The sequence below is a fragment of the Orcinus orca genome, chromosome 9 (assembly GCF_937001465.1).
Source record: "Orcinus orca chromosome 9, mOrcOrc1.1, whole genome shotgun sequence".
Lineage (NCBI taxonomy): Eukaryota > Metazoa > Chordata > Mammalia > Artiodactyla > Delphinidae > Orcinus > Orcinus orca.
Window position 1 is genome coordinate 13,838,543 of NC_064567.1, and position 27,196 is coordinate 13,865,738.

Here is a 27,196-nt window from a genome sequence, read left to right on the forward strand (position 1 = left end):
CCCGTAGTCTGAGTAGCATCAGTAGGTGCCAGTGGGTGTTGTACCACAACAGACCACACTTCCCACGTCCACCTACCATGCGGGGACAGGCCATCCACCAGCCGTGCACTCAGGGCAAAGGTTAGTAAGTTCTGCTTTAAGCAGAGGCAAAAATAGAATCATCTGCTAACAGTGCCTCCTTAGTGGTTAATGTGGGGAGCCTGGGGAATATGTCAGAGAGTCAAGCCTTTTAAAACAGGCCAATAAACTGAGAGCCTCACCCAGAATGGAAAAGTTGATATAGTGGGTTGCAAAATTCTTGCAGCTTGTGGGCGAGATGGGGGAGAGGTTGTTAGGGGCATGGTCTTGAGATGCGAAAAATAATCAAGGCACTTATTTTTTTTAATTTATTTTATCTTATTTATTTTTGGCTGCGTTGGGTCTTTGTTGCTGCACATGGGCTTTCTCCAGCCGCAGCGAGTGGGGGCCACTCCCCACTATGGTGCTCGGGCCTCTCATTGCGGTGGCCTCTCCCGTTGCGGAGCACGGGCTCCAGGCATGCGGGCTTCAGTAGTTGTGGCCCGCGGGCTCAGTAGTTGTGGCTTACAGGCTCTAGAGCGCAGGCTCAGTAGTTGTGGCGCACGAGCCTAGATGCTCCACGACATGTGGGATCCTCCTGGACCAGGGCTCGAACCCGTGTCCCCTGCATCGGCAGGCGGATCCCCAACCACTGCGCCACCAGGGAAGCCCCCAAGGCACTTATTTGAGTAGTTAGATTTCTATGATCTGCCCCAGGTATGTAGGCATCATAAAACTTGGCAGTGCCTTGCTGGGAATTACTGCATGTGCACAGCTGCAGAAATGTTACACATAAGACTGACCAGGAAGAATTGGAAAGCATAGTAAACAACCCAAACTCTGAAAGATTTAAGGGTCCTGAGGAAGAACGGAGAACATGTTCCATTTTAAAGATAAACTTTGATTACTCACACTTCAGTAGAATTTCAAATGTTTGTGTGATGGTGTATGACTTTTTTTTTGTTTGAAAGTTTACACTGTGTATCTAAAGTGATTTAGTTTAGACATGTATTGCTGTTGCCTTTTGCCCTATGTGAGGAACACAATTTAAAACTTTTTTAATAATTCAAGGGTTCTGAGAATTTGTTTGGGAAAAGTTTTTCTGCTCACAAAATAGTGATCAAAGAGGAACTTTAAGCTTCATGGGAATTGGGAATTTGTTGCTTCTTTGAATTTAGCAAAGATTTTTTTTTAATTACGAAATCAAAGATGGTTCGTCATTCATCTTTTTGAATAGAATGGGAAAGCTATTTGCATTCTCAGTTAATTAGGGTTAAGAGCCATAAGAATTGGGTAAATGTGTGCAATTTTGGAGATTATCTATGCAAAAGAGTTCTTGACAGAAGATATATGCGTAGTGCCATTTGTTCTCTGGACCTACTTCCAGATGGGAGAACGCCTTGGCAAATGCCACAGTGATTCATGACTATGTTACATAACTCTATTTTGCATTCTGGGTTGAACAACTTGGATCTGTTGCAGGTACAATACAATTAAATATGAAATTCATTATTCGAAAATATTAACTAGAAACAGCTTTTACGCAATTGTAATTTGAGATGTTCTATTGTTTGGGAACACATCTGTGCAGGGCTGTCATTTGGGGGGATAAAGAGGTTGTTGATACCAGATTTGATTGTCCCTGATGGAGCATGAACCCCCTTCCACTTTGAACCTGATATACTGGTGGATTTTGGAAACACACGTCAAGGAATGCAAAACTGAAGATCTGTGGCTGCCTTCCCAGCTGGGTGCTCATCCCCCACCCCCAGTCCAGCTGCCCCTAGAGGTGGACCAGTCCCTAGCATCCTCGGCCTCGTTCTGTCCCAGCCAGGATGGACCTTTTGTCCCCAGCTGATAACAGGGATTGGGGCTGGTTTCTGAGTCCTGGGCCCCACATCATGCTCTCACTCTTAGGACTGGGTATCTGCACATGACTTTTTCCCCAGGCTCCTCCCACTGAGGCCCTGCTTGTTCTCCTGCCAGACTCTCTTCTCAGGGCCCAGATCACCCCCTAGTTGTGCCCTAATGTCCACTGACAGGCCTTCTTTTTTTTTTTTTTTGCGGTACGCGGGCCTCTCCCATTGCGGAGCACAGGCTCCGGACGCGCAGGCTCAGCGGCCATGGCTCACGGGCCCAGCCGCTCCGCGGCACGCGGGATCCTCCCAGACCGAGGCACGAACCCGCGTCCCCCGCATCAGCAGGTGGACTGTCAACCACTGCGCCACCAGGGAAGCCCGACAGGCCTTCTTGATTCCTGCTTTAGTGGACTCCTGACCACCATCCAGCCAACACCTTCTCTGTGGGCAATTTTCTCCTGGACCGTCCAGTGATTACTAGAATGGGGAGTTGTCAATTTCTTCCCCTTTCAATGCTGTGCTTTGCTCATCAGCGGGAACCTGCTCTGTCAGCACACACAGCCTGGTCGGGTTTTCATGCCCAGACATCCCAGGGAATGGGGCGATTTCCGGTCCCTAAGCCATTCCCTCCTGCCGCCCCCCCTCTTGGAAGTAAGCCATCCACTGGGCACACCTAGCTAAGATAGGGCATCCACATAATTACTTACTTAGACATTTACAATCAATGCAGAAATCTTAGGGAGAGATGTTTTATATTGTCAACTAATATGTTTTGATAAGGTTTTTAGCTTGAAAGATTCTGGTAATGCTTCAACTTATGATTTTAAAGAAGAAGGAATGACTATCGAGCAGCAAGGTCTCTGCCCAGGTCCACGTAGTGCAAAAGCCCCATCCCTGGAGGAATAGTGTTTCATCTTAGATTCTACTGCAGCTGACAAAATCTCTTTTGTCAGAAATTTCTCAGAATCTTAAACCACACTGGAGCAAAACCAGGGGCTTATAAAATTTTTCTAATGTAGACTTTTGGAGTTGAGTCACCTAGTTTTGAACTGGAAAGGATGTCAGATATCATCTAGACCTTTGCTTTTCAAATTGCTCACCTTGACTCACTAGTGGTTATGAAACCAATTTTGTGGGTCGTGACCAGCTTGTATGTGTTTTGTTTTTTCATGAAATAGAGTAGAATAGAACAGAGTAGGAGAATAGAATAGATCCAAGTGGATCTTATATAGTAAAAGATATTTAATAAAACTTTTATTTCAGGTGTGTGTGTACGGGATCATAATGTAAAATATATTATTTACTGAGGCTTATAATTAAACAAAGTCACTGATCTAGTTCAAGGCCCCTCGTTTTATATCTGAGAAAACTGAGGTTCCAAGAGGGGAGGTGACTGGCCCAAATCCATTAAGCTAACAGGTGGTAGATAGAAAGAGAGTCGGAGCTGAAGTTTAAACCCCAGTTTTCTATTGTAAGTTGGCATGCTCTATTTGACGTTATTCTACCCCAACAAGAGGAATTAAATATAGGCTCTTGGTCTTTAGGAGAGTGGGTCACAAAAACTTGGACAGCAGTAGTCACTAAAATATGCAGCAACCGTCACCTGCAGGTAGAGTGAAGATGGGGGGCAAGAAAGTGGTGTGAAATAAGGGGTAAAGGAGGAGGTCAGAAGGCCAGAAAAATGGGTACTCTTCAGAAGGGTCTTTGGATGAAGACGAGGAAGAAGCCTTAAACCATAAGGAAGAAGGACGCTTTGTAGTAATGAGTCTATTAAAGTTTCATTTGAGAAAACTGGGGCTCTAATAGAATTCTTCTTACTCTTTTTGGTCTAAATCGCCTAGTTGTCTGAGGACAATTGTTCTTTCGATAATTCTACCTGTTGGGCTCTGCATTTGGATCGGTGATAACAGTCAAATATATTCCTGCTGGCGACTTTCATCCTATTCTCAATGGCCTCCTAGAAAACAAATCAGCCCATTTTGTCAGGGTATTTGCTCTTATAAAATAAGCTGCCCCCTAAAGTACTGTAACGCTTTCATAAACACTCCCTTAAAAACGTAGCCTAAAGGGCTGAGTGTTAGCGATTGATCTATATTGACCAGTGAGCCTATTGATATTTAACTCACTGAAATGATTCTCAATAATTATGACATAGGGACCATCAGGTGTCATATTCATTTTGGTTTCAGAATCAAATGACTTGAAGCTAGTGATTCTAAGCTTTGCTTTCAACTCTCACAAAAGATTCCGCTTTTACCAAGCTAGGGGACCCAAATATTGCCCCCAGTCTAGCGTTATGGCCAGAAATGTGAGGATAATTTAGGATTTCTGTACCTCATTCCACAGTTTCAAGGGTACTGTGTTTTCTCAGTGATCATGATGTGTTTTCATTTTCATCAATTCCTCTGAAAACGGAGTCGCATTTTTAGGTCACTCAGTAAGTGAGTCTCATTCTGAGGCGTGCACTCCCTATTAGCAGAAACTTAAAACTTTGACTTCTGCGCATTGTCTGGGAGGCAGTTTTGCAACTGTGGCTTCACTTCAACCTAAGATTTCTGCCTTTCTTCAACAGCTATGATTCCATGGAGCTCAGTCCAGTTTAAAAACAAGAACCACCTCCCCATACCAGCTGCCCAGTGTGGGTCTGAATACTTGTATTTTTTCCAACAGATCGGCCATAGTTCCCCCCCACCCATCCTCTCCCTCATTTTCAAGTCCAGCATATTCAGATGCCTCAGTATCTTCTAAAGCAAAGAGCAGTCACGTGACACAGGGTGCAACAGGCTGAGTCCTTAGGGGCCTTTCAGTTCCCAGAGTTCTGGATCTATGAAAGTAGGCCAGCAAACCTCCCACGTGTTGATGACAGAGACATATGACTGCATTTAAGTAAGCCATCTCTATGTGGCTCTTCAACCTCATCTAAATAGTACACAAGCACGATGGTGAAGAGCGCTTACGTGAGAAGTTTGCACACCTTAGTTCCGGAGCACACGCTCTCCTCCTGGAATGGAATCTTAAATGAGCCTAAAAAAATGTCTGAACGATCCTACTGTTATCTTTGCTGATGCCACATGTTTTTTCGTATGTATCCCAAAGTCCTCAGCTTCCTCATTGCCTGGTGACAAGGTGTTATTAGTTCATACGTGCTGGGTAGTTAAATAAAACATGGTGCTAAGAACCTCCAAGTTGGAGGCATGTGAGACACATCTACCTCCTGTGGGCGTGAACTTTGGGTCTAAGTGCCGGGTCCTTTATGCTAAAATCTTTATATTTGTTAAATTGATTTTTTTTTTTTTTAAGTGCAGAGACCTAAGGTTCCCTGGGAGATAGACTGCTTTAGATTCTGATACTTACAGAGATGTTCTTAGAATACTCTGTTGCTGCTAGGTATAAGAAGGTGCTATAGGTACCAAACGAGAGTATTCAGCGTGACACTAGCCTATGATCAAGCAGAAGAATGGAGCAGAGAAGCCAGAAATACATATAGGAACCAGTAAATGATAAAAATGACATTTTAAATCAATTGGGAAAGGATGCATTTCCAGAAGGAACGCCACCATCTGGAAACAATGAGGGTGGATCCCTACCTCCATCCTTACCCTCAAATAAATACCTGGTGGATCAAATATCTAAATTTTTAAATGAAATAAAAAATACTAGAAAAAAATGGAAGTTTAAAAATATATATCCTTAGTGGAGAAAGCCTTACTGGGTAAGATACAAAATGTAGACACCATTAAAATAGGTTAAATTCAATAATACAAAAACAAATGTTTTCTGATGGGAAGAGATACACAATAAACAAAGTCAAAGATGTGATAAAAAGGAGAGAATGTTTGCAACATATATTAAACATAAAGGGCTATTTTTTTTAACGGTGAATTATTACTGTATATTGACTGAAGCAGGTTGGTAACATTGCAAGTCTTTTAAAAACCCATTTTATTAAAGTATAATACACTTATATACAGAAAAGAATCATATACATTATTGAAAAGTGTACCGATCATGAATTTTCACAAACTGAACACTCCCATCAGCAACTAAATGAAGAAGCAGAAAATTTCCAGTGACCCAGACCCCTCGTGAAGAGCTATTTTCTTTCATAAATAAAGAGCTTCTACAAATAAATTAGGAAAAGATCAATAACCCAATAGAAAAGTGGCAAAGGATTCTTCAGAAATTTTAAACCTATGAAAAGATGCTCAAACTTTCTCATAATTAGAGAAATGCTAGTTAAAACTACCATCAAATGGTAAAGATTTAGAATTGTGACCACACATTTTTAATGTGTGAGGAAACCAGGTGCCTTCATATGCTTATTTATGGGAGTGTAAATTGCTCCCTAGTGAGAGCAATTTAGCTATATTTACCAAAATAAAAATGTAGATAATCTTTGACCTGATAACTCCATTTCGAGGAATTTATCCTACAGACATCCTTACACAAGATAATAATGATGTATACACAAGAATATTCACTGCTGTATTGTTTATAAAAGCAAAAAGCATTCATCAACTGAGAACTTGCTTTTAAAATTAGCATACATCCATACAGTAGAATCTTTAAAAAAAATAGAACAGCATTTAATAAGAATGAGTGTGTTGAAACAGAACAGTTTCCCCAATATCATTAATGAACAAAGCAAGGTGGAGAACTACATCTGTCATATATTATTCATTTGAGTATTCAGAAATTGATAACAGAGTTTGCTTCTGGGGGAACTGGCTGAGGGTCCGAGGTGGGAGTCCATTTTACTTTTTTTCTGTGTCTTTGTACTTTATGAATTATGTGCAATGTGTATGTTTATCTACTTACAACCTGATGTTCTAATGGGAGTTTATAAGATTATTCAACAAATCTGGCTTGATGAAGGGATGGATACAGGAATCAAATGGAGGGGCATGGGTGATGGATACCAGGAAGCATGGAAGTCAAATTCAACAAGACGGAACTGAGGGTCTACTAGAAATCAAGATGAAAGCGATGCGGGAGGCAAAAAGAAATGGGGATGAGGCTAAATAAAAGAATAACTGCAGAGCTACCACTTACAGCAGAGATGAGATAAGGGGAAAAGGGGCTTTGGATAGGAGCCTTTAGGAGTTGCACGTGAGCTGAACTTAGGCTGCTGTGTATGTATTTCTAAGTAATTCACGGTAACAGCACAATAAACGCTTGTCATCCACTGGCTTACAAAGTCAGTCACGAATTGGAGGGAACATAATCTCTATCCTGTTTACACTCGATCCCAAATGTATGATGATTATGTTGATACTATTCTTTTAGGGTTTGGGAAGGAATATAAATCCAGTTTGGGGCTCAATCTCAGACTGAAGGAGTTAACAAGTAATCATTAATTGAAGGTTATCTAAAGCAGTAAAGCCTTTCTTTCTTCATAATATGTTGCCAGGGGTACGTTAGTCCCCAGCTTACCTGCAGTTTTGCTTTCCCTGGTTTCAGTTACCTGTGGTCAACAGTGGTCCAAAAACATTAAGTGGAAAATTCCAGAAATAAACACTTCATAAGTGTTCAATGGTTAAGTGTTAAAATGTTCTCAGCAGTGTGATAAACTCCACTCGCCGAGGATGTGAATCATCCCTTTGTCCAGCATATCCCGCCCACCCATTGGTCACTTAGTAGCCAAATCAGTTTCCAGATCGACTGTCGTGGTATCTCAGTGCTTGTGTTCAAGTAGCCCTTATTTTACTTAATAACAGCCCTACGGTACAAGAGTAATGATGCTGACAATTTGGATATGCCAAAGAGAAGCTATAAAGTGTTTTCTTTCCGTGAAAAGGTGGAAGTTCTCCACTGAATAAGGAAAGAAAATAATCCTGTGCGGAGGTTGCCAAGATCTACAGTAAGAACGCATCTTCCGTCCATGAAATCGTGAAGAAGGAAAAAGAAATTTCTGCTAGTTTTGCTGCCACACCACAAACCGTAAAAGATACGGCCACAGTGCCTGATAAGTACTTAGTTAAGATGGAAAGGCATTAAATTTGTACAGTAAGGTATTCTGAGAGAGAGAGAGAGAGACCACATTCACATAACTTTTATTACAATATATTGTTATAATTGTTCCATCATTGTTGTTGTTAATCCTTACTGTGCCTAATTTATAAATTAAACTTTATCATTGGTATGTATGTACAGGAAAAGCATGATTTACATAGGGTTCAATACTATCTGTGGTTTCGGGCATCCACTGGGGGTCTTGGGACATACCTCTCGAGGGTAAGGGAGGGGGCTGCTGAGCTAACGTGCAGTTCAAGAGCGTTCTAATCATGAATTGTGAAGAAAAGTTGTATAGGTGTGCATGCCAGCCCTCCTGCTTTACAGTCAAGTTCAAAGGAGCCAGAGACAATGTGCATAGTTTTATTTGCACAGGGCCTAGCAAAGAAGGCAGCATAATTAGACACTGGGTGAAGACACTGGATTCTCAGTGGTGGTCATGGTGATGGTAACAAGCATTGGTGCTGTCAACCCCTCTCAGCAGAAGGCTTCTCCAGCACTACCTTCCTCAAAGCAGGAAAGGGAAAAGGGGAAGAAGCAGGTTTCCAGTTTGGGGACCCAAACTCTGACTGAGTTGCTATGGTGACAACAGATAATAAGCATAAATAATCATCAGGTTTGGTTTTCAGGTACAGAGTAAAGAGAAGACCCTCTCTGCCCATATATTCTCCCAACGTATAGTACTGCCCTGTCATCTAAGGACACATGCATCTCTGTATGGCATCAACTGCATGGGGTTTCACTTGTCAAATGAGGAATCAATCTACTATTTCAATTTTAAGGGGACCAATATGGGATCAATGATGTTTCCTAATGACAGAAGGAGTCTAAAAGTTAAGACAATTCAAACCAAATCATTTCCTAAAAGAAGGATCTTTCATTGATCATGGTTCATCCTTGCCATTCCCAGTCAGTGAAACCATTTTGTTCAAATTTAAGCAGTAACAAAATCATTTTTAGGGCTAGAAAGGACCTTAAATATAGTCTAGTTCAACCCTTTCATCTGAAGAGGTGAGCATACTGAGTCTCACCCAGGTTACAGAGCTCAGACAGGACTTTACCCCACACTGCAGTGCCTCTCAATCCAGCAGTGGACACATTGAAAAAGAAGTTAGCAGTTTAAGTAAGGCTCATCATTTTTTCTAAGGCAGAAAAAGTTGATAGCTTTGTATGAAGAAATTATGCCATCACCTTTCATTGTTTTCCCTTTTTACCAGAGTTGATACTGCAATTTCTCTCTCTACAACCTCACTTGAAACCATTCTCTATGATTTAAGTTTTCTTGAAACGAAAAGGGTACCTTGTGTTAAAGTTGGAGGTGAAAGTTGATTGGACATCCTGTTGTCAAGGAAATCAGTTGTTTCTCTCTCTCTCTCTCTCTCTCTCTCACTCACTCACACACACGCACACACACACACACACACACACACACACACACACACACACCACCACCACCACCACCATCATCACCACCACACAATCCACCAGTTAATACAGTGCAATTTAAACCCTTCATCTGACATTTAAAAATTATTTTAAAATACCCAAGGGCTGTACTCTGAAAATCTGTACAGAAGTACTCCAGGGAGGTAATTCCTAGAACTCAAACTCAGGAAGGCCTTTTCTAATTCTGGGGAAGCCACCGTCCTTCTGAGTCAGTGCTATGTCTCAGAAATGTATGAGACAGTCTCCAAGGTCAATGTCAAGTCAACTGCAGAATGAGACTGTTGGAAAGATAAGTTCTTGAGTACCTCTTATGCTTAAAGCAGGAAGCTATGAACTAAAAAAAAAGTAAGTAAAGACCGAGCTAAAAGGCGTCTTAGAGAGTGAGGTGGAGTTCCCTATTACTAAAAATATGCACCATCTCCCCACTCTTCCTTTAGAGGAATACATCTCCCTGCTCCATCAGTGTCAGGCTTGGCCAAGTAACTTGTTTTGGACTCACTGCACGCGGAGCATGCTTTCTGCCTTGACTTTGGGTTTGGCCAATAGAATGTTAGCAGAAACTTAAAATGTTCTTGCATTTGGGGGCTTGCTCTCTTGACCTTTTGCCTTCACCATGAGAAGAGCCTGCCCTGGCTTGCCTGCCATTCCAAGGAGGATGAAACAAGTGTGTGGAGCACAGCTGCCCCAGCTGGGCCTGGCCTAGATGAGCCACCTCCCTAGCTGAACCTGCAGAAGCACCAGGAAGCCCAGCTGAGCTTCCCAGCCAGGCGAGCTTAGATCAGCCAATTCCAGCCAACCCTTAGGCACATGATCAATCATAACTTATTGTGTTTAAATCACTGCATTTTGGAGTAGTTTGTTATCCAGGAATAACAAACTAATCAGAGACCATCCAGTAGAATATCTTCATGTACTACCTTTGCAGTGTTACATAGTAAATTAAAGAGTGATAGCAAACTGAGGAGAACTTGGCCAAAACCATGGATCTCCTGGCATTTCCACAAAGAATACAAGTGAATCCCTTTTGAAAATCAACACTGGGGGAGCAGGCGTCATGTCGTGTGGATAGAAGGGCTCACAAACCACTGGACCCCGTTAGGATATACAATAGGGACACCACAGAATTTCGCTGCACCTAAAAAAGTTATCAGAGACCTGAAAATCTGGAAAAGAACTACCAAAAATCCATCCAGTAGCTGAGGGAAAATGTCTAGGACTCCAGTGTGGAAGGATGTGTGCTGAGAATCAACATGATTCAAGTCTGTTCAGTCTTGAATAGGGTAAATGGTCTGATCGTGGGTTTGTTTGTCAGATTCTCGAATTTTCTTTTTAAAGAAGCATACTCTGAAGCATAAAAGGGGAAAATACGGGAAACATCAGGGGAAGGCCTATATTCCTTCATGTGGCTGAGAATTAGGGTGACCACGTGACCCAGTATATCCAGGTCAGTCTTTGTTAGTTTCTGCCGTTGTCCTGGGGTAATTGGGAATTGCATCCCCTTTAACTTTCAGATGTGTACTGTGTCGGATAACAGATTATATGGCCATATAGCTGACAGCATATTTTACAGGTCCAAGTAAGGTTTAGATAAGTTCGTGGGGAAAGACTTGCCATGGGTTGTCAAGGCGAATTAGACTGAGGTGTGGAGGGCCATTGTGTCCTTTGCAGCACACCTTTGGCACAGCGGTGAGAGATGGTCAGGGCACCCAGGGCCTGACTCAGATGGTCAGGGTTTAGAGGCTGGGAAGTGGTGCTTTTCAGGCTAGCACCGTGCACACTGGGGACCCCTGGGGTCTTCTCTAGGAGCCCTGTCTATACTGCTGGGCACTCGCTTTGTGGATCCTCAAAAGTTATAAACACATGCCACATTCCCGTTCTTGTCCTTCCTTCCATATCAATTTAACACACACAAATCAAAATATATGGTAGAAGAATGGAGTTTCCCTCTTACCCACTCAGAGGTCCATATTGCTTTCTGAGCTCCATCTGGCTTTCCCAGAAACCCTGCAGCAAACAGAGCACTGTAGTAAGAATCAGATGAAACAATATTTCAAATATTCAAACTTATTCAGAAAGAAAGTCTGGAATAGTGAGAACACAGTTACATAAACAATAAAAAATAATTGAAGTTATATTGTTTTCAAGTATTTTGGAGTATTAGAATAAACTAGTTGTGTGATGGGCCTCCCTGGTGGCCCAGTGGTTGAGAGTCCGCCTGCCAATGCAGGGGACACGGGTTCGTGCTCCGGTCTGGGAAGATCCCACATGCCGCGGAGCGGCTGGGCCCGTGAGCCATGGCTGCTGAGCCTGCGCGTCCGGAGCCTGTGCTCCACAATGGGAGAGACCACAACAGTGAGAGGCCCGCGTACAGCAAAACAAAACAAAACAAAACAAAACAAAAAACACTAGTTGCGTGAAAAAACAATACTGCCAAGAGAAAGTCTCAGTCAGCTCTGCTTTAATGGACAGAAGAGATCATCTGTACTTATCCTGTTTTTGTATAATTGCTGCTAAAATATTTGAAAATTTTTTGCTTTCTCAACTATGTTCACATTCTCCTCTGCCATTTGGTTTATATTATTATTATTGGGGGCGAAACCTCTTTTCACAGCCACTATATGCGTAAACGTCTGCTGAGTGTACCCAAATGATCACAAATTCTGAATTATGATCCAAGTTAAATTTTAACTAAAATCCACATATTCAAAGCATAAGAACCTTAGAGCGACTTTATATATTAGACACACTTTGGGGTGGGAAAGGAGGATTCCTGGAGATATACATGGGGTGGAGTAGGGGTAGAGGGTCAGAAAATGCTAGACCCATTGTGCTGTAGGGGTGGAGTATGTGTGCAGATATACACAGGGGGATGGTGTGGGTGAGGGCTTGGAGATGGCTGGATCCATCGTGTTGTGGGAAAGAAGTAAACATGAAAATATTCTCAGGTTGGGATGGAGCCAGTGGACAGGAAAACGCTCTAGACTTGTGCTGTGGGAATGGAGTGGTCAGGCAGATATACGACGTGTGGGTGAGAGTAGAGAGTTGGGGGGTAGAAGAGGTGGATGCTCTTAATGGAAATCTGTCCCAGGCTCATTAAATCTAGCTACGCCGTCTAAGCTTGCCGTCTATCAAAGAAAGCTCATGTGACTATAGAAACGGTCAGTGAAATAACTGTGTTCTAGCAAGAACTTGGCAGGGTTTGCAGCTACAAGGATGACGAGCAGAAAGGGAGCATATGTGGAAATTATCCAGAGGCAGGGCACAGTGTTCTTGTCACATCGACGGGGATACAGCTTTCCTCAAAATGCTGAGACTAAATTAATTACTTGACTGAAGGCAACTGATCATTTTCCCCCCAGATATATGTGACATTTATTTGCTTTAATTTCCTATCTGGTCTGTTGTTCTGTTTTGGTACTTAGAAATGTCTTCACACTTGCTCCAAGGAGCTCATGGGGATCCTTGATGAGATGCTGTTTGTGGGCTGAAAGTTGTGGCCTGGCCACCCCTGAGCTAGAGAGGAGAGAAGGAGCTGTTTAAAAAGAACGCTGGGAATAGAGAAACAGCAATGAAGAGTGGAAAGGGGTGTTGGACTGAGAAAGGGACAGAAAGGAACAGAAGAGAAACTGAGATGGGAAGGAAAAAGGACAGAAATAGTCTATGTTATTTTCTATCTAACGCCAGGGGCCAGCCTTTCCGGGGGCAGGGGTGGGGAAATCCTAAAGAGATCTTCAGGGGATATTATCAGGATTGGCCCCAATTTCATACTTCCTGCCTTTGTTTGGCTTAGTGGCTCTTCACATGCAGGATCTGTAGGCTCCTGATGTCGGGTCTGGTGACAGCACCCCCAGGAGTTAGCAGAATAAATCATCTGGCTTCTGAGAAAACCCAACGTGAGAAAAAAAAATAACCTCCGAAGATAGAGTCCTGGGCCCCTATCTCCAAATGCCCTCTGGCATTTCCACTTCCATGTTACTTTGGCAAATCAAAGGTATCTCCTTAAACCAGCCAACCTCCCGACTTTGATTTTTGTCAACTCACGGCCATTGTCCCTTGAATCCTCCACACCTAATTCGCCACAAGAGTTACTAATTTTGCCCCCGCTGTTCTTCTCTTTCACTCTCATCTCCACCCGGGCCAAGCCCTCACCACTTCACATCCAGACAGACCTCAACAGCAGTCGGATTCTACAGACCTGACCTAAATCCTCCCCCTTGCAGAGAAATCTTCCTCTTTGGTGTCCCCCTCCCCACTTCTATGCACCAGTGATGGGACACGCACAGTTCTTCACTTGCCTTTCTGGACTGTCAGTGTTCTAGCCTGTCTCTCTGTCTCTCTGTCTCTCTGTCTCTCTGTCTCTCGCTCTCTCTCTCTCTCACACACACACACACACACACACACACACACACACAGTGGTGTTCCCTGGCACTCCCCAATCTCCTCTTTCTAGTCCATGCTGCTTCCCAAGCTGTGCCCTCTTTCTCACATGGTGCAATCACACACGTCATTGCTCCCCACCTGGTGTGTGTGTCCTTGTCTTTGTGTCTATCGCTCCTGCAGATTCCCTCCTCCAGGAAGTCCTCCAGGATGACTCTAGCCCTGACGGAACTCTCTCTCCTCTGAAGGACAACCGCAGCTACCATCTCTACCACCCATGCTAGCGCTAGGGCATGGGCAACTTCTACTTCTTCCACATTCCAGGGCCTGGCATACCTTAGACACTCATTAATTGGGTTTTTGGATGAATGAATGGATACCAGGACTCAGTATGTATTGACGAGTGATCAGTGAGGGATCATTCTCATCACATAAGAATTGATGCAAGCAGAGGAAGGCTCATTCCGTGGCGCCTTCGCACATAGACCTCCCTGGGTGTGGGCGACCTAGACGAGAGCAATGCTTTGTGGGTAAAGCTGCACTGGGCTCAGAGCATCTTATGCCGAAAGACAGTGGAAGGCAGCCCTTACCTGGCGGAAAAATGTCAAGTTTCCAATAAAAGGAGAAGCCTTGGGATGTCTGATGCCCAACTTCTCTAGTCTTGAAAATGCTGAGGTGGAGTACCTGAAGGGAAAAGCACGTTTTAAAAACCAAGACACAGGTTTGCAGTCACACTTCTGGCCCTGTTAGAAATCAGAATTATTGAGTTCACTAGAAGTAAGGGTAGAGAAAGTTTCCAGTTGACGGCATCTAAGGACTGAAGAGGTGGAGGCCTAGAGGTGAGGGAGTGGCATGAACAGAGCTCAGTAAACTCCTGATAACAGGCTTGAGATCAAGTCATCCTCAGATCTCTTAGCTGGAAGTCCGCTTAGAGATGATGTAGCCCAAATGACCCTCCCCCACCTACAATTTCCATCCGTAACTTTTTTTAAAATTTAATTAATTAATTTATTTAATTTAGGCTGCGCTGAGTCTTAGTTGAGGTGTGCGGGATCTTCCTTGCGGCATGCGAACTCTTAGTTGAGGCATGTGTGCAGGATCCAGTTCCCCCACCAGGGATCGAACCTGGGCCCCCTGCATTGGGAGCGCGGAGTCTTACCCACTGGACCACCAGGGAAGTCCCAGTAAAATTTTTTTTAAACTGCACCTTGGGAATTCCCTGGCAGTCCAGTGATTAGGACTCTGCCATTTTATTGCCTAGGGTCCGGGTTCGATCCCTGGTTGGGGAACTAAGATCCCACAAGCCGTGCAGCGTGGGCATCCCCCCACCAAAAAAAGAAAACCAACCAAACTGCACCTCTCCCCACTTCAGCTGCTCGGCCTTTAAATCTACCATGAACAATTGTCTTACAAGGCAAAGCAAAAAAAGTAACAATGGCAAAAATCAGTTCCCTGTGCAAATATGTGGTTTTCCTTGGTCAAAACTGACCCCTGGACATATCCCTCATCCCATTCCATGGCCTAATAGAGAAAAATAAAAAATAGGGATGGAAGGGACACACCATGGAGACAAGACCTCATCACCAAGCACTTACAAACTCTTTATGTCTGTTTTCATGGCCTGAAACCATATGGGAAGCATATTTTCCTTACCCCAAATCAGGAAACGTGGCCCGACAGATTTCTGTGCCACTTTCCAGGAGAAAGCGGCAGTCTGAGGAGTGCAGTGTGGCTGTCAAAACACTGGAATTACTAGGATATTTCAACAGTTTATGGGAACAGAGGGATAACATAGTGAAAGTCAGAATTGGCTTAGAAAAACCTGGACATATGGCTGTAATCCCTAATCAGCCAGCCAATTAGGTCAAAAGTTCAGTTAGTTCAGAAAAATTAATGAGTCAGACTGGGTGTTTAGCATCATGCAAAGATTAGCCAAATCTCAATTTAAGAGCAAGAAAAAATATGGAGAATATTCATATAGCCAGACTTCAAAGGAGTACTGGAACTTAAAAAACCCCACTGCTCTAAGACTCACGTATCATTAGAAAGATGGAATGTTTGCTGTAGACTTGGACCTTCCCCTTTGCTGCCTGCTGTCCAATAAGGAGCACTTAAAATAAGAACATTGCAGTGAATACTCAAATAATCAGGGAAGTGACAACAGGTTAACTGTTTTGCGTTATTCTGAGCAAAGCAGCTACCTTTAAAGTGGCTACAGGGAGAGCCAAGCCAGGGCAGAAAGGGAAAGCGGGCTCTCCTCCCAGTTTTCCCGAGCAAGGTTTCCACCATATTAGCTGCATTATTGGGTTTGAATGAATCCCCAGGACATCACATTTAAGTCCACGTTCAAGTGTAATTACAAACCACACTCAAGGGCCATGTGTGAATTACATGGATTAGTCATGCCAACATTCCTCTTCATTAGTGTGTATGCCAAAGGTTGACAGCAGAGTGTGTAAAAGTGATTCAAGTAGACTATGATGTTTTAAATAACCCCCTTCACATGTAAGAGGAAAGAAAGACCAGAGGAGACTTACCAGTCCACTTAACACTCCCTTCAACATCCTCAAATCTGGTTTCTAGTTCATTTTTTCATCGGTTTTTGTGAATTATTTTCTAAATGTAATCTCTAATGGGTAGAAAGAAATATGTCGATCTTGGGCCACGTAATTACATCTTAATTTTGTAATTAGATGTCTTGATTGTCTAATTAAAGGACAAGAAGTCTGTGCCTAATTACACATGCTAATTATCATGCAAGCCCATGCCCTAATTATGTAACTCCACTTACAAAAATACCACTGTGTGTCTCTGCACAAAATTCAGACATTTCCAAGCATATGGCATCAGCAGAGAATGTTCTGGACACAACCATAAACTTCAGTTTGCAGCCTGGAGTCAAGTATAGAACTTAAGCGTCTTCAGCTAGGAATTGGCCAAATGTTGCCATCAGTAACTAGAGGCCTTGAACTAAAATCTGCAGGGAGAGATCACTGTCTCCAGACTTCTGAGCAAAATTGCAAAGTGGGTTCCATTTGCTCCCACTTCCTTCTCTGCATCCATGTTTCATATTCTCTGGTCCCAGGCTCCGCTCTGTCTCAACAGGCTCCTAAACCAGAATCCATGGACTTAAGGAGTTAAGGGTTGAATTGTGTCAACCCCCCCGCTGCACCCCTGTAAAATAAGTTGAAGTCCTAACTCCCAGTATCTCAGAATATTACCTTATTTGGAGATAGGGTGGCTGCAAATGTAAAGATGAGGTCATACTGAAGTAGATTGGACCCCTAATCCATTACGGCTGGTGTCCTCATAAGAGGATGCCATGTGGAACATGGAGACACAGGGAGAATGCCATGTGATGACAGAGGCAGAGATTGGAGTTACATGGCTGCAAGTCAAGAAACGCCAAAGATTGTCAGTAAACCACTGGAAGCTAGGAAGAGACAAGGAAGGATTGTTCCCTACAGATTTCAGTGGGAACATCGTCCTGCAAAAACCTTGATTTCAGACTTCTTCCTTCCAGAACTGTGAGACAACAAACTCTGGTATTTTCAGCCCAGTTTGTGTTACTTTGTTATGGCAGCTCTAGGAAACTGGTACACCAGGAATACCCATGAATGAGCTTTAGAGAGTCAATGAAAAAAAAATTTTTTTAAATGTCTCCTGTTACTCTAAAAATTATCATTGTGGGGAGCTTCCCTGGTGGCACAGTGGTTAAGAATCCGCCTGCCAATGCAGGGGACACGGGTTTGAGCCCCAGGCCGGGAGGATCCCACATGCCGTGGAGCAGCTGAGCCCATGCGCTGCAACTGCTGAGCCTGCGCTCTAGAGTCCGTGTGCCTGGAGCCCGTGCCCCACAGCAGGAGAGGCCACCGCAGTGAGAAGCCCACGCACGACAACGAAGAATAGCCCCTGCTCACCGCAACTGGAGAAAGCCCGCGCGCAGCAACGAAGACCCAACACAGCCAAAAATAAATAAATAAATTTATAATTTTTTAAAATTGTCATTGTGAAAGAAATTTTTTATGTCAAATTGGGCCATTAAGTCCTGAGCCATCAAAAACGTGCTGGTGGCCAGGGATGCTAGTAAATCAGGTAATAGGCAGACATCATGCAGCCACCATTTCTCAGGGCTGGAAACCATCTAGCGATTTTTAGAATAGCTTCTCTTTGATGGGAACTAATGCAAGTGTATGCCACAATTATGAACATGAACATCTATCATTGTTTACATTAAGGACACTTAAGTTGGAAAACGCCAACGTAAAGGATATGTAGTAGCTTCAGACAGCATCCTTTGGTTTCACTTCTACAACCAAAGTAGTCAGTTATCCCTATAGGATACAAATCCTGCAGTACCGGTGGTGCTCCTTCTACTGTCCATTCTCAAAATAAATGGAACCACATGGGATCATTTTCAACATAAGAAATTCCCCAATACTTTGTCTTCCCAAGACAAAGCCCTTTCTTGATGCATTCAACAAGAGTGGTCAGCCCATCGCTTAGCCCAAGAAGCCACTCATGATAAATTGGGGGACATTTTGATAAATTGTGTATTAAAGAGATGAGCTGATTGAGGTTGGAGCCAAAGTAGAAAAGAGTCAAACAATGGCTTGTCCTCCAAGAGTCCCTCATTGTGTCTCTTAAGCAGCAGCCATAGAGGAGGAGTTGGTTTCTCTCTTGTGTGCTTCTGGGAACAGCCAGCTCCTCGGCCCATTCATTATGTCTTCACAATCCCTATCAAAGAATGTCTACTTAGTGAGCTGCTTTTGGAAATTTCAGTGGCTATTTATATTTTTGAAATGGTGCAAGATTCTTTTGGCAAATATCAATTTTCCTGGGATAAAAATCACGGTGTTCCAGGAAGAGGTAAAGCCCAGGGGGTGCGAGGTAACCCACCTGTCCCAACTTTGAAGAAGAGAAGCCCTTTGTCATGGTTACTCTACGCTTGGTGACATGCATGACCATTAAAGGCTTTGTCAGCAATTCCATAAAAGGTTGTGACCACATCAGAAACTTTATTAGACAAGGGCTTACATTTTTGCCTCTTCAAAAGATTTTAAGACATGGGAGCTGAAGATGAGGTTTACTAGCTTTCCAGAAAATGAATCTTGAAATGCTTGACAGAAATTTGAGCCAAAAAATCTAGAAATATTAGGGAGAAAGCCTACCCTCATTTTATTATAATTGTAGTTTTTTCTGAGTATATTTTTTATATATCTGAGATCCTGTTCTCTATAATTTTTTTCTATTTCTCTATATTTCCACTTTTTCCATTTACCATAAGGAAAAAATCTCCATGTTATGAATCCTTTATGAATATTATTTTTATGGCTATATATTCCTCTTGTGGACATATAATTTACTAAACTATTTTTATTGTTACATATTTAGGGTGTTTTCAGTTTCTTAGTTAATTTAAGTTATGCCACAACAATAAACATCTCTATGCGTCAAGCTTTTCTGGCACTTTACACAGGAAGCTTATCCAGATCTGAAATCCCTGAGTCACTGGTTTTAAACACTGGCGTGCAACGCCAAACTGCTTTCCAGAGAGTTTGTCCCAGTTAGTCTCAGTGTCAGTGTATCCATTTCACCAAACACTCTCATAAAGTTTTTCCAAATTTTGTAGACACATCAGTATATCTTGATGTCTGCATTTTTTTTCATTCCTAGAGAGAGAGAGAACATTTTTTGCCATCCCTTGTCCTCCAACTTAAAAAATATTTCCCAGCTTTGAAATTACTCTTTCTTTTCCCCCTTTATTCCCACCACAGTTTATCTAGGTGGCAGGCAGAATTGTGCTACACCAATTGGTTAAAAAATTAGTTGGGGGCTTCCCTGGTGGCGCAGTGGTTGAGAGTCCGCCTGCCGATGCAGGGGACACGGGTTCGTGCCCCGGTCCGGGAAGATCTCACATGCCGCGGAGCGGCTGGGCCTGTGAGCCATGGCCACTGAGCCTGCGCGTCCGGAGCCTGTGCTCCGCAACGGGAGAGGCCGCAACAGTGAGAGGCCCCAGTACCGCAAAAAAAAAAAAAAAAAATTAGTTGGGAAATGAGCAGTCATCAATAGGTGACTGTGAGTTGACTCCAAGCACACATTTGGGCAGCGAGAGGAAGATTAGCAGATGAATTCTGAACAGACTTTGTTTAGAAAATAACTAGCTACAGTCTTGTTAGTTGACTAAGTTCTGTTTCCTTCCTCCTTGCCCCATTCTTCCCCTACAATGACAATTAAAGAAACTATATAGAAATTGCTTCAGTCATGCCTCAAGACAGGAGTTCTTGGAAACAGAGTTTCCATATGAGGTCTTCTCAGTTCCCCTTTTAGCACCTCATCTTTCTTTTCACATCCTCATCTTCATGTTCAGTGCCCTCTCTTGACCTTGCTCTCAGGGCTGGAAACCATCTAGTGTACATTCATTCATGTGTCAGTTAGTAGCAGTTAAGTTAGCTCCTAAGATATAACCTGCAAACCAGAAAGTTCATTAACTAATTTATATAAGAGTAGGTGTCCTTTTCCAGGAGCAAGAAACTGATGTATCTACTCAGAGCACCTACTTTTCAGGTATTTGAGAAGCCAAATCAATCATCAGAGGATGATGTGTTAAGCCAGGTTCTACAGTAGGAGGTGGCCCATCAGAACAGATAAGTCATTGGGACCCTGGGAAAAATAATCTTGCCCCACAGCTGAGTGCACCTCTATAAAGGGTTGGCAAAGAGACAGTGTGCTTGCTGCACCACCCCCTCTCTGCCCAATGATTTATAATGCTGCCTCCATCATACACCTCCGTAAGACAGGTGCTTGGGTCTATTCTGATCCATTTGTCTGACTTATGCCAATGCCTCACTATTATAACTCTATTACACCTTTTTATGTAGAGAGTATATGGTATAGAGAAAGTATATCTTACTTTCTCATATTAATTTTAGAATTAGTCTAGTTTGATGAAAAATCCTTTTGGAATTTTTATTGGAATTGCATTAAATTTATAAATTAGTACCAATGTTATTACAACACTGAGTCTTCTCATCTGTGTATATGTTATATCTCTCCATTGATTCATTCTCTATCTTAGTGACATTTTGTAATTTTATGCACAGAGTATCTTTTTGCTGTTTACATATATTGGTTATTTTTATTGCTCATGTGTAGGAACACCATTTGGTTTTTTATGCCCATCTTGTAATCATGATCCTGCTAAACTTTCTTATTAGTTCTTCTGGTTTACATGTGGATTCTCTTTGATGTCTTATGCTGACAATTCTATTTTATGCAAATAATATCAGTTTGTTCTCTTTTTTTTTCTAATCCTTTTGTCTCACTTTTCATTTTCTTTTCTTATCACATTGGCTGTGACCTTGAGTACAGTGTTTAAAAGATACAGTAAGAGAGAACATCTTTTTCTTATTTCTGACTCTATGTGGATGTATCTAATGTTTTAAACTTAAGTATAAGATTTTACTGTAGATTTTTAACAGATATCCCTCATTGGGTTAAGGACATTTCTTCCATTCCTAGTTTTCTTGGAAAAGTTTTCCTTGATTAGTCTTTCTATAGGTTTGTCTATTTAATCTTTTCAAAGCACCAACTTTTTACTTTTGTTGATCGTTTCTAGTTTTCTCTCTTTTGCTGTTGTCTAGTTCATTATTTTAGGCTCATTTTTTATTATGATCTTCCTACTATTTTCTTTGGGTTTACTCTTTGTTTTGTGTGTGGGTGTGTATGTGTTTTCTTTTAGCTTCTTTTTTTAAAAAATAAATTTATTTATTTTTGCTGGGCGCAGGCTTTCTCTAGCTGTGGCGAGCAGGAGCTACTCTTCATGGCAGTGTGTGGGCTTCTCATTACAGGTGGTTTCTCTTGTTGTGGAGCACGGGCTCTAGGTGTGCGGGCTTCAGTAGTTGTGGCATGTGGGCTCAGTAGTTATAGCTCGCAGGCTCTAGGGTGCAGGTTCAGTAGTTGTGGCGCATGGGCTTAGTTGCTCCGCAGCATGTAGGATCTTCCTGGACCAGGGCTTGAACCCATGTCCCCTGCATTGGCAGGCGGATTCTTAACCACTGTGCCACCAGGGAAGTCCCTCCTTTAGCTTCTTAACATTTTGGCTCACTTATTTTCAGTATTATTTTGTTTTTAATAAATGCTTTTAAGGATATAAATCTCCCTCTTATTACTTCTTTAGCTGCATCCCACACATTTTGAAATGTAGTACTTTAGTTGTCTGATAGTTTCATTCTAATAGGAGACTTCTGAATATAAAATGTGCTGTAAGATGCACACAAGCAAAACTCAGTGGGATGGATATTTTGGAGTTGAAAGACTTTCCCATTGCTTTTCAATTCTGTCCATCTCTATCCATGAAATTAAGTAACAGTCGTTTATAATTTGTTCCCAAAGACCCAGAAAAGGAGACTTCTTATAATCTTCACTCCTCTGGGGAAGAAAAGGAGGACTACTGTGCCGTTCTTTCCCCAGTAGGAACCACAAAAACAGTCATTGTAGTTAGTAGTCTGACAACAACTTTGTCACAGCACAAGAAAAATACACTTACATAGACAAAGAGAGGTATATGATTATTATTATAATTTATAATAATTTTGAATCTTTCTTAAGTACCAGGGACGGTGCCAAGAACTTTTTATACATTGTCTTGTATGAGCCTGCCAACAATTATATAGAGGTAGAAATAAATATTCTTCTCATATTACTGATTAGGAAATTAATACTTAAGGAGATTACTTAGTGTGCCCAAGGTGGCAGTGCTGCTAAGTGACTGAGTCAGAGTTGTCACATTTCAAACAGGTGCTGTATGAACTCCACTAACCTGTTTCTTTCTGTCCTCTAAGCTAAGATGTTGTTGGTAAGCCACTGCATGAGAACATGGCAGAGAATATACTGAGAACAAAGGCAGGCTTCTTAGAAACCAAAGGTATAATAATAACAGATACTAATTAGCTGATGACCATGATGAGAGAGAAAGAGAGCCTTTGTCTTTCTAAAGCCAAGGGCTTCACTTCTGCTTTTACTCAGAATTCTCAACTGTTTCTTCTTTCTGTTGCATCAATTTCTCCCTCTTTACTGGATCACTGCTATCAGCATACAAACATATTCTAGTGTCTTCCATCCACAGAAAAAAGCAAACTACTTTGATTCCAGCCATTGCCTTAGTTTTCTTTTTTCTTCCCAGTAAAATCCCTTAAAAGCGTTATCTAGACATGTTCTCTTCCCTTCTATAGCCGTAGTCTCTTCGTCTTCCCAGGTAAGCTTCTGTACCTACCACTTCACCAGCACTGCCCTTGTCAAAGTCAGCCATGGTTTTGATCTTGTCCATCCAGTAATTTCTTGCCAGTTTTTTTTTCTTATTTACTAGCTTCTCAGCAGCATTTCGACACAGATGAACATTTCCTTCTTCCTGAGACATTCTCTCTTCTTGGCTTCATGACATCACTCCTCAGGGGCTGATCCTCAGAGGCGTCGTTTCTGGCTCCTTTCCTTCTATTAGTCCCATCACTTTCAACACCATCTATATGTCAGTAACTTCCACATTTCTATCTCTAGCTCCATTCTCTCCACTGAGCTCGTCTTTATCCAGACACCACCTTGGCTGCACCCTTTTGTTGTGTGTTAGGCATTTTAAACTTAACATACCTAAATCGGAACCCAATTTTCCCCCTAAAGTTCTCTCTCCTCTTTCATCTCTGTATCACTGTTACAACCACAACCCACCAATTACTCAAGCCAGAAACCTTTGAGACATGGTAGAGTGTGTAATTATTTAAAATATGACAATCCCTCCCAGTTGGAGGATTATACATCTCTACCCTGTTTACATAAGGCTGATCACGTGACTTTCTTTGGCCAACTGAGCATGAAAAGACACCATGTGCGCTATGTCCAAGCAGAAGCTTTGAGAGCAACACATGATGAGCCATTTGTCCTTTTCCCTCTGCCATGAGGCCAGTAGTCTCCCAGATGAGAGCTCTTCCCGAAGCCTGGGTTCTGCAATGAAGATGATGATGAGCAAAGAAGGAAGTGGTCCATGATAGACATTTAGCGTGACCAAGAAATAAATATTTGGGCTTCCCTGGTGGCGCAGTGGTTGAAGAGTCCGCCTGCCGATGCAGGGGACACGGGTTCGTGCCCCGGTCCGGGAGGATCCCACATGCCGCAGAGCGGCTGGGCCCGTGAGCCATGGCCACTGAGCCTGCGCGTCCGGAGCCTGTGCTCCGCAACGGGAGAGCCCACAGCGGTGGGAGGCCCACATACCGCAAAAATAAATAAATAAATATTTGTTGATGTAAATCACTGAGATTTGTTGAGGACATGAAGGGACTCAGTTATTACCCAGGCAGAACTTAGTTGAAGCTGGCTGATATTAGACATGCTTAATTCTTCTCTTTTATTTTTCATACTTTACATAGGATCTGTCAGCAAATACTTTCAGCTCTGTCTTCAAATTAGCTCTGTCTCCATATCTGCCCACTCCTCTCCATCTCTTCTACTTCTATCCTGGTACAAGCCCATAAGGAGGGTTATTTGCTAGTATCTTGCATATGCATTTATCCACTGATCCATCACATTTGCTTCTGGGAATTTATTCTACACATATATGTGAACATAAATATGTACAGGGGTATTTATTTTAGTGTGTTTATAACAGCAAAAGATTGGGAATAGCCTACATGCCCATCTGCTTGGGACTGTTTAAATAAATTATGATGCATCCATTCATAGTATACTATGCAACGAAGATGGAAAGCCATCAAGATACAGTATTACATGAAAATAGTAAGATGCAGAAAATTGAGTTTAGTATGTTTCCATTTATGTAAAAAAAATGGGGATACAAAAATAACTATTTGTATAAGCTTGTACGTTTATTTAAAAGATCTCTATAAGTCTAAATAAGAAGTTAATTGCAGAGGTTACCAATTGTACAGATGGAACTGTGGGGATGAGGATGAGGCAGGAAGGAGATGTTTAGTTTGATATTTTAGTACAGAAATGCAAAAGTAGGCAAAACAGTAAAATGAATTCCCAGGTACCTACCACTCTCTTTAACAATTATCAACTTGTGACCAATCTCGTCTCAGCTTTACTCCCCCCCACCTCATGCCCAGATTTTTCTGAAGCAAATCCATGACATCAAATCATTCCAACTGTAAATATTTCCGTACCCTTTACTAAAATATAAGGACTCTTTCAAAAAATAACCACAGTATCATTATCACAATTCAAAATAAAAATAGTTCCTTAGTATCCTCAAATATCTAGTCAGTGTTTAAATTTCCCCGATTGTCTCACAACTTTTCTTTACAGTATGTTTGTTGAGTGAGGCTCTAAATAAGGGCCATATGTTCGTAATTGGGTCAGATGCCTCTGAAGTATTTTTAAGTCTCTAAATTCTCCTTCCAGTCCCACCCCACCCCCATTTTTCCCTATGCATTTTTACACAACAAAACCAGGTGGTGTCTCGTAGGGTTTCCCCGCAGTCTGAATTCTGCTGGTTGCTTCCCATGGTGTAGATTAACCCGTTCTGCAGTCCTAGTAGCTGAATCTAAACCATTGGCTCCCGAATTTGTCTGAAGCTGGAGGAGCTTCACAAACTTCTGATGCCTGTGTCCCATCCGCCCCACGCCCCCCGCCCCCCTCACGCCCCACCCCCAGGTGCTGACTTCACTGCCTAAGGTGTGACTTGGGCCTTAGCAGCTTAAAAAGATCCTCAGGTGTTTCCAGTGTTCAACCAAGTTTGAAAACCACTGATCCAGAGGCTTTTTCTGCAAGACTTCTCCACAGGAGGTTCACAATCTACTTGTCTCTTTTATTATGAACTTAGCAGCTGTGAGGATTACCACCTAAATCTATTCATTCACCAGGGGCTGCAAAGTGGTGATATTTCTTCATTTATTGGCTGGAATAATTCTGAATTTACCCTCCTCTGCTAAGGACAGTTCACATAAGAAAAGTAGGATCAATGCTTGATTCTTTCCTTTTAGTGTTCGTTTTCAAAATAATGAGTTGATTCCATAACATCTTACATTGGGTGCACATGCTATTTTTGTATCATTACGAACTCATCAATTTAAACATACTTGATGTGTTTTGATCCATTGCAATGGTTATTTTTTTCATCAGATTGTGCCATCTTTGGATAGTGGGAGCACGTGTAAGTTTGTTCCCGAGTACTTTTTGGGAGAACAGCTTCCCCACTCTCTGAAATGACAAGTTGTTCCAGGTACATCTTGTACGTTTCTTGCCCCAGACCTGAATCAGCCATCATCCCGAGAAACTCTGTTTCCTTTTAGTGGAAAATGATATCTAGGGACCGTAACAGAAAGAAGACCTTCCACTGTATTTCTTGGTAATACTTCATGATATCATGTTTGAGATTTCAGCCGTGTGGTTGCCTATTCAAAAACTTTAATAGATTTTGAAACTTGTGAATTGAATCCTTTGTAATTAGAATGATTTTGAATGTATTAGTGGTACATTACATAAAAGATCAATATGGTGAATCCTATCTGAAAGTTAAGGAATTGTTTCAGTAAATTAATCTTTCCCAACTGCATTCGTTTCCTACTGTTGCTCTAACAGATAACCCCACACTTGGTGGTTTAAAATAACACAATGTATTATCTTACAGTTCTGGGGGCCAAAAGTCCGAAATCAGTCTCACTAGTCTGAAGTTGAGGTGTCGGCAGGGCTGGTTCTTTCTGGAGACTCCAGGAGAGTATCCATTGTTTGCATCCTTAGCTTATGGCCATATCACTCCAATGTCTTCTGCTTCCAGGGATCACATCAACTCCTCTGACTCTGACTCGTACTGTCTCCCTCTTATAAGGACCCTTGTGATTACACTTAGGGTCCACCCAGGTAATTCAGGCTACTCTCCCCATCTCAAGACCCTTAACCACATCTTCAGAGTCCCTTTTGCCATAGAAAGTGGAATTCACAGGTCCTGAAGATTAGGGTGTTTGGAGGCCGTTATTCAGCTACCGCACCAGCTTGTACTGTGTATAGACGCTGACTGTATTTTGGAGTGTGCTTGAAAAGAAGTGTCTGGGGTGAAGACCATGAGGTTATCAGGGCTTCCTGTTTAGAGAGAACTGATGACCCAGCTGCAGAGGGGTGGGTAGCAGCCCCACCCAGAGCTCGCAAGGCACTCGGCCTCTGCCTCAGGCGCCCCCGAACCAGGCTTCAGGGGCCCTACCACCTAACCAGCAGACAGATAAGTATTTTACAGAAAAGCCTACACTTTAAAAACAATAAAGTCACCCCATTGTTGGTTACTATAGTGCATAGAGTTAACTAACTTTTCCTTTTTTTTTTTTTTTTTTGCGGTATGCGGGCCTCTCACTGTTGTGGCCTCTCCCGTTGCGGAGCACAGGCTCCAGACGCGCAGGCTCAGCGGCCATGGCTCACGGGCCCAGCCGCTCTGCGGCACGTGG

At 42.4% G+C, this 27,196-nt stretch overlaps 1 protein-coding gene across 2 annotated transcripts in view; it reads right to left on the reverse strand.

The window, feature by feature from the left end:
- Positions 1 to 27,196, reverse strand: part of TBXAS1 (thromboxane A synthase 1) — a 149,592-nt gene that overhangs the window by 100,114 nt on the left and 22,282 nt on the right. For both annotated transcript variants that reach the window (XM_004272141.3, XM_004272142.3), the window contains exons 2-3: positions 14,342 to 14,435; positions 11,326 to 11,378 (exon numbers count right to left, since the gene is read on the reverse strand). In XM_004272141.3, the coding sequence (XP_004272189.1) occupies positions 11,326 to 11,378; positions 14,342 to 14,435 (147 nt within the window). The remainder of the gene's footprint in view (positions 1 to 11,325; positions 11,379 to 14,341; positions 14,436 to 27,196) is intronic.